General features: G+C 44.5%; 1 protein-coding gene across 1 annotated transcript; it reads left to right on the top strand.

The window, feature by feature from the left end:
- The first annotated feature begins 42 nt into the window (after positions 1–42).
- Positions 43–11,123, top strand: LOC128599263 (pikachurin). Its single transcript, XM_053610773.1, has 20 exons — positions 43–225; positions 383–518; positions 793–959; positions 1,538–1,629; positions 2,025–2,772; positions 2,859–2,959; positions 3,205–3,305; positions 5,013–5,157; positions 5,587–5,776; positions 5,856–5,981; positions 6,083–6,326; positions 6,962–7,073; positions 7,231–7,347; positions 7,745–7,925; positions 8,711–8,734; positions 8,858–8,936; positions 9,221–9,364; positions 9,531–9,614; positions 9,704–9,807; positions 9,896–11,123. Exons 1-20 carry the CDS (start codon positions 111–113, stop codon positions 10,045–10,047), a joined length of 3,162 nt encoding a protein of 1,053 aa, XP_053466748.1. The 5' UTR covers positions 43–110; the 3' UTR covers positions 10,048–11,123.
- The last annotated feature ends 2,454 nt before the right edge of the window (positions 11,124–13,577 follow it).

The raw sequence follows: 13,577 nt of genomic DNA, 5'->3' as shown, positions 1-13,577 counted from the left end.
TGGACAGAGTTCAGTGAGTACAAATCATCACAATAATAATCACAATATATTAATAAACTTACTGAAAAATATCACCTTATAAAGCTTGTGTGTATGTGTGTGTGTAGGACATGGTGATTGGAGGACTGGACGTGGGGACTCAGTACAGTGTAAGTGTGGCAGCGTATGATGGAACAGCACAGGGACGTCCCAGCATGCCGAGGGTTGTAAGCACCGCCTCCCGGGGTAAACCACTCCCACTGGCCACTCACACTACCCCCTTCATCAAAACTCATTAATCACAACTCTTCTTATTTATCATTATACATCAATCTCTATTAGTTTCTCTGTCTCTCTTCTCAATCTTTCTGTCTATATCTCCATCTGTCTGTCTGTCTATCAGATGTGTGTATGCCCCCCTCCCCTCCCACTCAGCCTGTAGTGGTTGCCTTGTCAGACACGGAATTGGCGTTGTCATGGCAGCAGGGTGAAAGTCAGGGGAGTTCACCTGTGCTCCACTTCCTGGTTGCATACATCAGGTACCCTGTGTGTGCGTGCGTGTGTGCGTGTGTGTCTGTGTGTGTGTGTGTGTGTGTGTGTGTGTGTGTGTGTTTTTGTTTGAATGTTGTGCTGTTTGATGTAAGAATGTGTTAAACAGTGTTTAAAATTGTGACATCACAGGAAGTTAAGCCCCTCCCGTGAGTATCTCCATTCAGCCCAATTCTTTATCATGGAATAATACAGAAGATCAGGTGGTGCTGTGTGCATGTGCGTGTGCGTGTGCATGTGTGTGTGTGTGTGTGTGTGGGACAGGCCAGAGATGGACTCCGAGTGGACGATCATCCGTGAGCCGGTGGAGTCGAATTCGATGGTTCTGAAGGGTCTGATTCCTCAAACTAATTATCAGTTCATCATCAGATCTGTAAACCAGCATGGAGTCAGTCACCCCAGTCCAGTCAACCCCCCCACCCGCACCCTTGGTAAGCCCCGCCCACCACACCGCTGACCAATCACACACACCACTGACCAATAATACACACATCACACACCACTGACTACTCAGACCTGCATAAGAGGGATAATTACATTACACAGAGATTAAACACACACACACACACATCATACAAAAGCTGAAATTAGGTTAAGACCACCCTCTTAGACAGACCAATAAAGACCCCAAAGTACACACACACACAAATCCCCCCAGATTAAGAGGGGTAATTGTGGGTAACAGTTCAGTGGGATTACACAGGACGGGGCTGATGTATCAGATTGGTGTTCTATACCAGTGAATGATAATAATCAGGTAATCAGACACTCATACTGTTCACTGTCAGATCTGCTTTTATAGAAGATTAATCAACACTTTCTGACCAATCACAATCTCAACTTCAACATCGGACAACACGAGTGAACAAATCTACTCTAATATATATATATATATATATATATATATATATATATATATATATATATATAATGTGTGTGTGTGTGTCTGTGTGTGTGTATGTATGTGTGTGTGTGTGTGTGTGTGTGTGTGTGTGTGTGTGTGGGGCAGGTCCAGGTGAAGGGGGCAGTGGTGATCAGAATCTCTACACTGATGATGCGGGGTTTGGTGTGGACTCAGATTATGATGTCTTTATAGACGAGGTGTGTGAGCTGGGAGTGATAATAATCAGACTCACTGATCAGACTCTAATCAGACTCACTAATCAGACTCACTAATCAGACTCACTAATCGGACTCTAATCAGACTCACTAATCGGACTCTAAACAAACTCACTAATCAGACTCTAATCAGACTCTAATCAGACTCACTAATCAGACTCTAATCAGACTCACTAATCAGACTCACTAACTGTATATTTGCATTAACAATAGCATTGCGGGTTTTTTATTCAGAATGCTAACTCTAGCACTGAATCACAGACCTGCTGATGATCTCCCTTTCACTCACTCTGTTTCCTCAAACATCTTCAGACTCTCATTTAATTCAGTATTAAAGTGTCTTCAGTCAGGTGATGTTTCCGTTTGCATTTTTACAGCCGATGCCATTTCCTGCCACAAAGAACCTACGCTCTCAGCTCCGATCACCCAGCGGCGCTTCTGTTAACGGACACATCATTTACAGAAAGACAAAACTTCACAACACACCTCAGAACACACCTATCATCAAAAACACACCTGAAAACACACGGCAGAACACACCTCAGAGCACACCTATCATCCAAAACACACCTGAAAACACACGGCAGAACACACCTCAGAGCACACCTATCATCCAAAACACACCTGAAAACACACGGCAGAACACACCTCAGAGCACACCTATCATCCAAAACACACCTGAAAACACACGGCAGAACACACCTCAGAGCACACCTATCATCAAAAACACACCTGAAAACACACGGCAGAACACACCTCAGAGCACACCTATCATCAAAAACACACCTGAAAACACACCTGAACACACACCTCAGAACACACCTATCATCAAAAACACACCTGAAAACACACCTAAAAATCAGAAGAGTGACATGTCAGTCAAAAGCAATTGGACATTAACCACCGCCACTGTTGTACCGAGCACAAGCCCCGCCCTTTCTAAACATGCCCTGCCCACTACCAGCCTTGTATCCACATCCTGGGAAGGAGTGGAGCCAAGTGTATACAATGTGACGTGTGAGGAGACAGTGTGCCCCCCCAACAGTTTCTGCAGTAATGACTACAACAGTGGAGGATCACGATGTCACTGCAACCTCGGTCACCATGGAGAACTCTGCTCTGAAGGTTTATTTGCATGTGTGTGTGTGTGTGTGTGTGTGTGTGTGTGTGTGTGTGTGTTTGCGTGAGACTGACGTGTGTTTTCTACATAGGTGTGTCAATCCGGTTTCCAAGGTTTTACGGATTTTCTCACATGACATTTGAGCCCCTAAAAAACTCGTACCAGAACTTCCACATCACTCTGGAGTTCAAGGTCCAACACTGCAACTTACTCTCTCTCACTCTCTCTCACTCTCTCTCTCTGTATTATTCTCTCTTTCTTTCTGTATTGCTCTCTCTCTATCACTGTGTCACTTTCTCTCTCTCTGTATCACTCTCTCTCTCTCTCTGTATTGCTCTCTCTCTCTCTCTCACTGTGTCCACAGCTAAGAAAAGCATGATTATAATAAAAGCAGCTTGATGCTTGTGTGTGTGTGTGTGTGTGTGTGTGTGTTTCAGGCGGACTCTGAGGACGGGCTGTTGTTGTACTGTGGAGAGAACGAACACGGTCGAGGAGATTTCATGTCCCTCACTTTGGTGCGGAGGAAAATTCATTACAGGTCACTTCCTCTACAGATCACCTCTACTTCCTGCTATCCTCTACCTCAACTACTCCCCTACCACCTAAACTACTCCTCTACCACCTCAACTACTCCTCTACCACCTCAACTACTCCATCAACTGAACTACTCCTCTACCACCTCAACTACTCCTCTACCACCTCAACTACTCCATCAACTCAACTACTCCTCTACCACCTCAACTACTCTCCTACCACCTCAACTACTCCCCTACTACCTCAACTACTCCCCTACCACATCAAATACTCCTCTACCACCTCAACTACTCCCCTACCACCTCAACTACTCCCCTACCACCTCAACTACTCCTCTACCACCTCAACTACTCCCCTACCACATCAATAACTCCCCTACCACCTCAACTACTCCTCTACCACCTCAACAACCCCTCTACCACCTCAACTACTCCGCTACCACCTCAACAATTCCTCTACCACCTCAACTACTCCCCTACCACATCAACAACTCCTCCATCACCTCAACTACTCCTCTACCACCTCAACTACTCCTCTACCACCTCAACTACTCCCCTACCACCTCAACAACTCCTCCATCACCTCAACTACTCCTCTACCACCTCAACTACTCCTCTACCACCTCAACTACTCCCCTACCACCTCAACAACTCCTCTACCACCTCAACTACTCCCCTACCACATCAACAACTCCTCTACCACCTCAACTACTGCCCTACCACCTCAACTACTCCAATACCACCTCAACAACTCCTCTACCACCTCAACTACTCCCCTACCACCTCAACTACTCCCCTACCACCTCAACTACTCCCCTACCACCTCAACTACTTCCCTACCACCTCAACTACTCCTCTACCACCTCAACAACTCCTCTACCACCTCAACTACTCCCCTACCACATCAACAACTCCCCTACCACCTCAACTACTCCTCTACCACCTCAACAACTCCTCTACCACCTCAACTACTCCTCTACCACCTCAACAACTCCTCTACCACCTCAACTACTCCCCTACCACCTCAACTACTCCTCTACCACCTCAACTACTCCCCTACCACCTCAACTACTCCTCTACCACCTCAACTACTCCCCAACCACATCAACAACTCCCCTACCACCTCAACTACTCCGCTACCACCTCAACTACTCCTCTATCACCTCAACTACTCCTCTACCACCTCAACTACTCCTCTATCACCTCAACTACTCCTCTACCACCTCAACTACTCCCCAACCACATCAACAACTCCCCTACCACCTCAACTACTCCTCTACCACATCAACTACTCCTCTACCACCTCAACTACTCCTCTATCACCTCAACTACTCCTCTATCACCTCAACTACTCCTCTACCACCTCAACTATTCCCCTACCACCTCAACTACTCCCCTACCACATCAACTACTCCCCTACCACCTCAACTACTCCTCTACCACCTCAACTACTCCCCAACCACATCAACAACTCCCCTACCACCTCAACTACTCCTCTACCACATCAACTACTCCTCTACCACCTCAACTACTCCTCTATCACCTCAACTACTCCTCTATCACCTCAACTACTCCTCTACCACCTCAACTATTCCCCTACCACCTCAACTACTCCTCTACCACCTCAACTATTCCCCTACCACCTCAACTACTCCCCTACCACATCAACTACTCCTCTACCACCTCAATTGACCGTGTGTGTGTGTGTTCAGATTTAACTGTGGCACCGGGGCAGGGCAGATCATCAGTGATGGCGCCATTGTGATTGGTCAGTGGCACACAGTCACTCTGTTCAGAGATGGAGTTAATGGCTGGCTACGACTCGACAACGATACCCCTGTGTCTGGACGCTCACTGGTAACCACACACACACACACACACACACAAACACACACACGGTCATTAGAAGAGGATTAACTGAGTAAAACATCCCACAAATGGTACCTTAACATGAGGCTGCGTGTCAGCACTCGATGTGGAGGTCACAGAGAGTGAGTGAGCAGGGCGGCGACCATGTCCCTTGACCCCACATGATATCATCATAGCCGATCATTACAACACACACACACACACACACACATACACACACACACACAGTGTAAAATGTGTGTGAATAAAGTAAACCTTGTGTTCATTAGCACTTCCCAAAAATCATGATCATTAACCATGTAGCGAGAGAGAGAGACACACACACACACACACACACACAAGCAAAAATTCCAATACTCTGAGTAACCTAGTGAAATAATTTGTGTGTGTGTGTGCGTGTGTGTGTGTGTGCTACAGGGTCACTACAGCAAAATAACTTTCCGCACTCCTCTGTTTGTGGGCGGAGCTCCCAGTGTTTACTGGCTTGTGAAGGCAGTGGGAACCAATCACGGCTTTCGTGGGTGTGTCCAGAGATTGTCAATCAATGGCAGATACACTGAGCTGAGACCCTGGCCTCAGGGACATGCCCTCAATGGGGCGGACATTGGTAAGATGCATACACACAAACACACAGGAAATGTAACAGCATGTGGAATTGTGTGTGTGTGTGTGTGTGTGTGTTACAGGTGAGTGCAGTACCAGTGTGTGTGATGAGGTGGTGTGTGAGCACAGTGGAGTGTGTTACCCGACTCGTGCAGACAGCTACATCTGTCTCTGTCCTCTGGGATACACAGGAGTTCACTGTGAGCAGAGTGAGTCTCTCTCTCTCTCTCTCTCTCTCTCTCTCTCTCACACACACACACACACACAAACACACACACACACTCTCTGACCAACATCCTCTGTGTGTCAGGCTTCGTGCTGTCTCTGCCCCGCTTCAGTGAGAGTGTGCAGTCATACGCCAGTGCCCCCTGGCCTCAGCACACACACTACTACCTTTCCTTCATGGAGTTCCACATCACCTTCAAACCCACCAATCAGGATGGGACTCTGATCTACAGCCACGACGAGCACAGCCGTGACTTCTTGTCCATTGTCCTGGTGGGCGGAGCTGTAGAGTTCCACTTCGACTGTGGCTCTGGAGCTGCCATCATCAGGTCAGTGTGTGTGCTGGTTCTCTGCTGAACATATCCGTGTTCTCTTACTCATGTACGGCTGTCTGCAGAGTCACATTCATCACTGCAGATCTGGTGTAGTTTAACAAGATGGCTTCTCATATTCATGCATGGAGTAGGGCAGTGGTAGCTCGGTGACGAGGTAGTGAGTTCAAACCCCAGCATCTCCAAGCTGCCACTGTTGGGCCCATGAGCAAGGCCCTTAACCCTCAACTGCTCAGATGTATAAATGAGATAAATGTAAGTCGCTCTGAATAAGGATGTCCACCAAATTCCATGAATCTAAAAGTAAATGGAGCATTTAGTGTGACGAGTGTGTACATGGTGAGGACACACCCATCTCTGTGCCATCTCTGACCACTTGTGAATCCATCAGAATTACTACATATGTCCTTCAACTACATTACTGAACACACACACACACACGTCCTGAACACTATTCCTGTCTGAACATAACTTAAAACTCACAGGTGTCCTCATTGTGTCTTCCACAAAAGACAATCTTAATCAGTGAAGATAATCCTGCACTTTACTGGATTGTGTAGAGAAGGAGGAGGAAGAATAAAACCCAAACTGAAGACACACACACACACACTCTCACTCTGTGTGTGTTTCAGGAGTGAGCAGCCTGTCAGTATGAACATGTGGCACGATCTCAGAGTGTCTCGTACGGCTAAAAGTGGCCTCCTGCAGGTGGACAGTCAGCGGCCAGTAGAGGGCAGTGCCGAGGTAAAATACAGTCACTGTGTGTGATCGTTAATATTCAGTTTTATCACATTAATACTTTTTTAACTTTAAAAGCATAAATTGCTGTTTTATGAATGCTGTTACATCAAGTTTTAAGATGTGTTAGAATTATTAAGTGTGTGTGTGTGTGTGTGTGTAGGGTGCATTTACTCAGATTAAGTGCAGTTCTCCTCTCTATATCGGTGGGGTTCCTGATTATGACTCCACAAAAAGCAGCGCAGGAGTGATCAGACCATTCAGCGGTGACATTCAGAGAGTATAAACACACACACACACACACACACACACACATACAATATTTCATAACTCATTTCATACATTTTTCTGCGTTAAGTCAATTAGAGGGTCGACTGTATTTCCATAAAAGATCATTTCAAAATTATGGCTTAAAATCAGATTTATTTCAGTTTTACTGGAATTCTGATACAGTGAGTTAAAGCTGAAATAAATTTGTCTCTAATCGATTGTTTTGGAATGACCTGGAACTCGGTACACACCCTGACTGACTCACCAGACTAAATGTGTGGTAGCGTGAACCGTGTAGAAGTGAGATTGAACATCTCCAGTAGGTGTAACTCTATTTCTGCTTCAGTACAGATCAGAATCAGTATAGGTCAGATTCCATGTAGTTCACACACGCTTCCTGCATGTAGATCACACTGAATGACCGTGAGGTTGCCGTGGTGACGGGTCATGTGGTGGGCGTGAATGTGATGAACACGCCCCACCCGTGTGTGGAGAACCCGTGTGCTAACGGAGGAACATGCAGACCCAAACGAGATGAGTACGAGTGTGACTGTACACTGGGGTATGACGGAACACACTGCCAGAAAGGTACACACACACACACACACACACACACTATAACTATAAATACTGCTGTGGTCATATACTGAAACCCAGTAAGTGAAATAAACTCACACTCTCTCAGTAAGCGTTTTATCCTCGTCAGGGTGTTGGTGGATCTGGAGTCAATCCCAGGAATACACACACACACACACACACACACACACACACACACACACACATTTAGGAGAAATTTATCTCAGCCAATCCACTTATTGATGTGATTTTGTGAGGAAACTGGAACCCAGAGGAAGCCTCCACAGACACAGGGAGAAGGTGTGAAGCTCCTCATGGACAGTAACCTGATCTCAGGGTCAAACCTGTGCTGTGAGGAGACACCGATACACACTGCACCACCACAACACTCGTAATTACATCAGTTTACATACAATAAAAACACTTTCAGGAGTCGTTCTGGTTAAACTGTGACACTGAGTTTAATCTGACTTTCAGTTAATAATTATTTTACAATGTTAATTAAATAATAATAATTATTAATGACTTGATAAAGAAATGATGGAGGAAAGTAATTCAGCTGAACTGAACAAGAGTGTGTGTGTGTGTGTTTGTGTTGTGTGTATGTGTGTGTTGTGTGTGTGTGTGTGTTTGTGTTGTGTGTATGTGTGTGTGTTGTGTATTGTGTGTGGTGTGTGTGTGTGTTTGTGTTGTGTGTGTGATGTGTGTGTTCTTTGTGTGTTGTGTATGAAATTGAACAAGTTGCAAAACACACTACAAAATCTATTAAACTTCTGTTTTTTGCTTTGAATGTGCAGAGTGTGGAAACTACTGCTTTAACTGTGAGTACACACACACACACACACACACACACACACACTGATTGTCTGAGAGTGTTGTCTTCAGGTTTCAGAAATGCTTCCTCTCTCTTGCTCTGTGTGTTTGTGATTGTGTCTCTCTGTAAGCGGTGACTGAAGCCATTGAAATTCCTCAGTTTACGGGCCGCAGCTACCTGACATACGACAATCAAGAGATACTCAAACGGTGTGTGTGTGTATGTGTTTGTGTATCAATTGTGTGTGTGTGTATGTGTGTATCAATAGTGTGTGTGTGTATGTGTATCAATAGTGTGTATGTGTGTATCAATAGTGTGTGTGTATGTGTATCAGTAATGTGTGTGTATGTGTATGTGTGTATCAATAGTGTGTCTGTATGTGTGTATCAATAGTGTGTATGTGTGTCTGTGTGTGTATGTTTGATGTATATTGGATTTGTAAGTAGGTCTGTCTGTATGTTTGACTGGTGTGTGTGTGTGTGTGTGTGTGTAGGCTATCTGGTTCTAGGACGAGTGTGTTCCTGCGCTTTAAGAGCTCGTGTAAGGATGGACTGTTACTGTGGAGAGGAGAGAACCCGGGCCAAGCTCACACTGACTATCTGTCTATAGGCCTGCAGAATGGAACACTTGTTTTCAGGTACACACACACACACTCACACATACACACACATACTCACACACACACTCACAAACACTCACATACACACACTCACACATACACACACACACACACACACACACACACACACACTCACACACTGACACACACACACACACACAGATGACGGTGATGTTCTCTGCAGTTATGACCTGGGCAGTGGGGCTGTGTTTGTGGTGGTTAATGGAGCCTTCAGTGATGGAAAATGGCACAGAGTGAAAGCAGTCAGGTCAGAATCCATTCCTACTTCCTGTTACTCTTTCTACAACTTCCTGTTTCCTGTTTTACCTTCTGCTTCCTGTTTCTGACCATCATCAGGGATGGACAGAGTGGGAAGCTGACCGTAGATGATTATGGAGCTGAGACAGGACGTTCACCTGGCAAGATGAGACAGCTCAATATCAACGGAGAACTTTACATAGGTACCACACACACACACACACACACACACACACACACACACACTCACACACACACTTAGTGATGATGATGATGATGATTTTTCAACAGGTGGGATGAAGGAGATCGCTCTTCGCACCAGTCGTCAGTACCTGGCAGGTTTAGTCGGCTGTGTTTCACACTTCACGCTGTCCACTGATTATCACGTGTCTCTGGTTGAGGATGCGGCCGACGGCAAGAACATTAACACCTGCAGCAACTAACCTCAAACACCTGCAGCAACTAACCTCAAACACCTGCAGCAACTAACCTCAAACACCTGCAGCAACTAACCTCAAACACCTGCAGCAGAATGCTTTGTTCCAGTTTGTGGTAGATCTCCCCTCTGTTCAGAAATATTTTATTGCAGAACTCACCACATGGCCACCTGACACTGATCATTAGGATTCTGATGAAGGTTCTAGAAGATTAGAGGAAGAGAAGAAGCTCTAGAGAAGTTTATAGTGATGTGGAGATGGAGTTCTACACTGTGATGTGTGTTAATCTCTCTCTCTCTGTCTCTCTCTCTCTGTCTCTCTCTCTGTCTCTCTCTCTCTGTCTCTCTCTCTCTCGCTACGTGACCTTCTGATGTTTTTATCACGGTGTATAGAGTTAATGTGAGAGATTTTTGTGTACAATCTTTATTTTTATGCCTTTGTGTTTAAAACACTTCTCAGTTTTGCCATTTAAAATGTGACTTATGAATTTCTTTCGGAAATAAAACAAAAACCATCATTTCACCCCAGTATTTGGACTCTCTCTTCCACTTCTCGACTTTTCTTTTATTTTCCCTGATTTTTTTCTGTTTTATATATATATATATACTAGGTGTATTACATATGATGAAAACTCAGCACCTTTTACTGCTTAATTTGTGTTATTTAAAAAGTATTTTAAAAGCATCCAGCAGGAAATCAGAGCAGATCCAGTACAGCATCCAATTACAGTGGAGTGGAGGCGGGGCTTAGTGCACCTTCAGTTAAATAAATAATAAAAATTTGGTCTTCAGAAATAAACTGAAGCTGTTCTCTCCACTGCTAACCCCAGCTGTTGAATCAGTGTGTATATATATTTATGTAATGTTGAATTTATTGTTCCATTTCACACCAGTATAAATCTTACCTTCTCCCCAGTCCATCAGTCCAGGAAAGATCTGCTCTCCTACACAGATGAGAACAATGACACAGAGGAAATAAAACATTTCTGCAGACAGCAGCCACTTCTTTCTGAATATTTCTTCATAAGTGTCCATCTCCTCAACTACCCAGAGAAGTCCACCAAACCTTTCTGCTAGTTCTGCAGTGGTCCAAGATCACTACTCTCACTCACCCCCAGGAGCACTAGCAAGAGGCTGTGGGATCAGTTCCACTGACTGTCCTTGGACATTGAGTTCTGGAGTCTCTGCCAGTAGTACCACACCTGTTAGACATTTAAACACCAACATTTCCACCGGATCTCCTTGTGCCCCTCCTAATCACTGCGTCAGCATGGATCCATTAGGATACTGCTGTGAGCTCACAAATATGTTCTGGTGGTTGTGGATTACACTTTGTGCTATCCTGAGGCACTTAGACTAAATAAAGTCACGTCAGAGAATACTTCACGTGATTCATTTGTTCTATTGAGTTAAGTCTGCTTCATGTCCTGGCTGAAGAGATCTGCGTGGGCTTCTCAGACTGAAACAACTCCACACCTCGGTCTACGCACCCTAACAGGTGTGGTGCTTTGATCAGATTTTAGGGCACACTGCTGAGGTTGATAGCCAAGAATCACTGAGAAGCTTCACCAGATGTTATGTGAGAGACCCACACAGACCACCCAAAGGATTAAGAAGACAGAGATCAGAAATATGCATTCCTCAAAGTCTCCTCGGTGGCCTGTAAGAGAGTGAAGCTCCTGAAGTCTGATCAGCCCAGTTTTAATGTGTGCACCACTGTTCCTGGCCAAACCACCCTGAACATCATCACATTAATACACCACAGGGAGTGGAGGCATGCAAGAGCACCTGTAGCCCAGGGATAAGTTATGGAAAAGCTCATTTACCTCATTTGGCAGGTGCTTTTCTAAAAAAAGAAACGTGCAGTTGAGACAGGATACAGCAGTTAGAAGGTTAATGTCTTGTTCTAGGATTCAACATCCTAAATCTTTAACCACTGAGTCACTTGCGGGAACATATGCAAGAAGTTCACTGTTCACTGTGTGGAGGAAATAACTAGCCATGGTGCCATCACTACACTGAGTGTTTCAGTTCTGCAGAGAAGATGCCCAGTGTTGTCCGCTACCATGTGCCCAGGTGAATACGCTGATCGAGTGTTTTTAATTCTGACTAAAGGTCACTGGAAGTCCCTCTCACCTGCAGACTTTTCTAGTATAAAGTTCTTCTTTGAGCTTCACAGGATCCTGGTGAGTCTTGAGCTTCCTAAAGTCATTGTCCAAACACTGCCATGGCCTATGTGGGCTAAACAGTAAGATAAAGCTAACATCTATTCCAATTGATGGAGCGTTCCTGTGTGTGGAGTTCCACGTGTTCTTCCCGGTTCTGTCTGTGTGGGTTTCCTCCCGGTTTCTCTAGTTCTGGTCCTAACCTTTCCTATAGGAACATAATCCACGCTGGTGGTGGTGTGCTGCATCCTGTCATGAAGCAGAGTTAATGTTAAGTTGATTATTTTCCTATAATAGCATGTCCCCAAGCGTGTTACAGCTCTAATACCACTGCCATCGCCAATGGCTACAATTATTATCTTATTAAAGAACAATCGTTTATACTGTGGAAAATTCCTGTTGTCACTTACGTTATAGCAGCTATACACGCTCGTTTCCTCATCATCCTTCTCTTTATTCTCTCTCTCTATTCCCTCTCTTTATTCTCTCTCTCTATTCCCTCTCTTTATTCTCTCTCTCTATTCTCTCTCTCTCTATTCCATCTCTTTATTCTCTCTCTTTATTCTCACACTCTATTCCCACTCTTTATTCTCTCTCTCTATTCTCTCTCTCTCTATTCCCTCACTCTCTATTCCATCTCTTTATTCTCTCTCTTTATTCTCTCTCTCTATTCTCTCTCTCTCTATTCCCTCACTCTCTATTCCATCTCTTTATTCCCTCTCTTTATTCTCACACTCTATTCCCACTCTTTATTCCCTCTCTTTATTCTCTCTCTTTATACTCTCTCTCTATTCTCTCTTTATTCTCTCTCTTTATTCTCTCTCTCTTTATTCTCTCTCTCTTTATTCCCTCTCTTTATTCCCTCTCTCTCCTCACTCTCTATTCCCTCTCTTTATTCTCTCTCTCTTTATTCCCTCTCTTTATTCTCTCTCTCTTTATTCTCTCTCTCTTTATTCCCTCTCTTTATTCCCTCTCTCTCCTCACTCTCTATTCCCTCTCTTTATTCTCTCTCTCTTTATTCTCTCTCTTTATTCTCTCTCTTTATTCCTTCTCTTTACTCTCTCTCTCTATTCCCTCTCTTCATGTTACACAAACATATTTCTCCTTACAATAAACTTCACAGTATCAATAATTACATGCGTTGTTTTTTTTTTTTTTAACACCCTTTCACTTTAGACCACTTACAACATATAACCCCTACACACACACACACACAAAGGTTTTAACTGTGTACCATTGTGTGTTTTGTGTTCTTGCTCTGTTTTACCGCATTACACTTCTTAAAATATCAGTGTGTAAGCTTAACCCCCAACACACACACACACACACACACCCCTCCCCCTGCTGTGTGATGTAAGTATATTAAAGCCCC

Source organism: Ictalurus furcatus, chromosome 22 (assembly GCF_023375685.1).
Source record: "Ictalurus furcatus strain D&B chromosome 22, Billie_1.0, whole genome shotgun sequence".
Taxonomy (NCBI): Eukaryota; Metazoa; Chordata; class Actinopteri; order Siluriformes; family Ictaluridae; genus Ictalurus; species Ictalurus furcatus.
The sequence above is the reverse complement of the archived record's forward strand: the minus strand, read 5'-3'. Positions and strand labels throughout refer to the sequence as shown.

What these genes read in the sequence shown, in the direction of transcription:
- LOC128599263 (XM_053610773.1), top strand. Translation starts at nt 111, where the DNA reads ATGGTGATTGGAGGACTGGACGTGGGGACTCAGTACAGTGTAAGTGTG. An exon ending in CGGAGGAAAATTCATTACAG is followed by an intron (nt 3,306 to 5,012) that starts GTCACTTCCTCT and finishes GTGTGTGTTCAG; the next exon opens with ATTTAACTGTGGCACCGGGG. An exon ending in AATCAAGAGATACTCAAACG is followed by an intron (nt 8,937 to 9,220) that starts GTGTGTGTGTGT and finishes GTGTGTGTGTAG; the next exon opens with GCTATCTGGTTCTAGGACGA.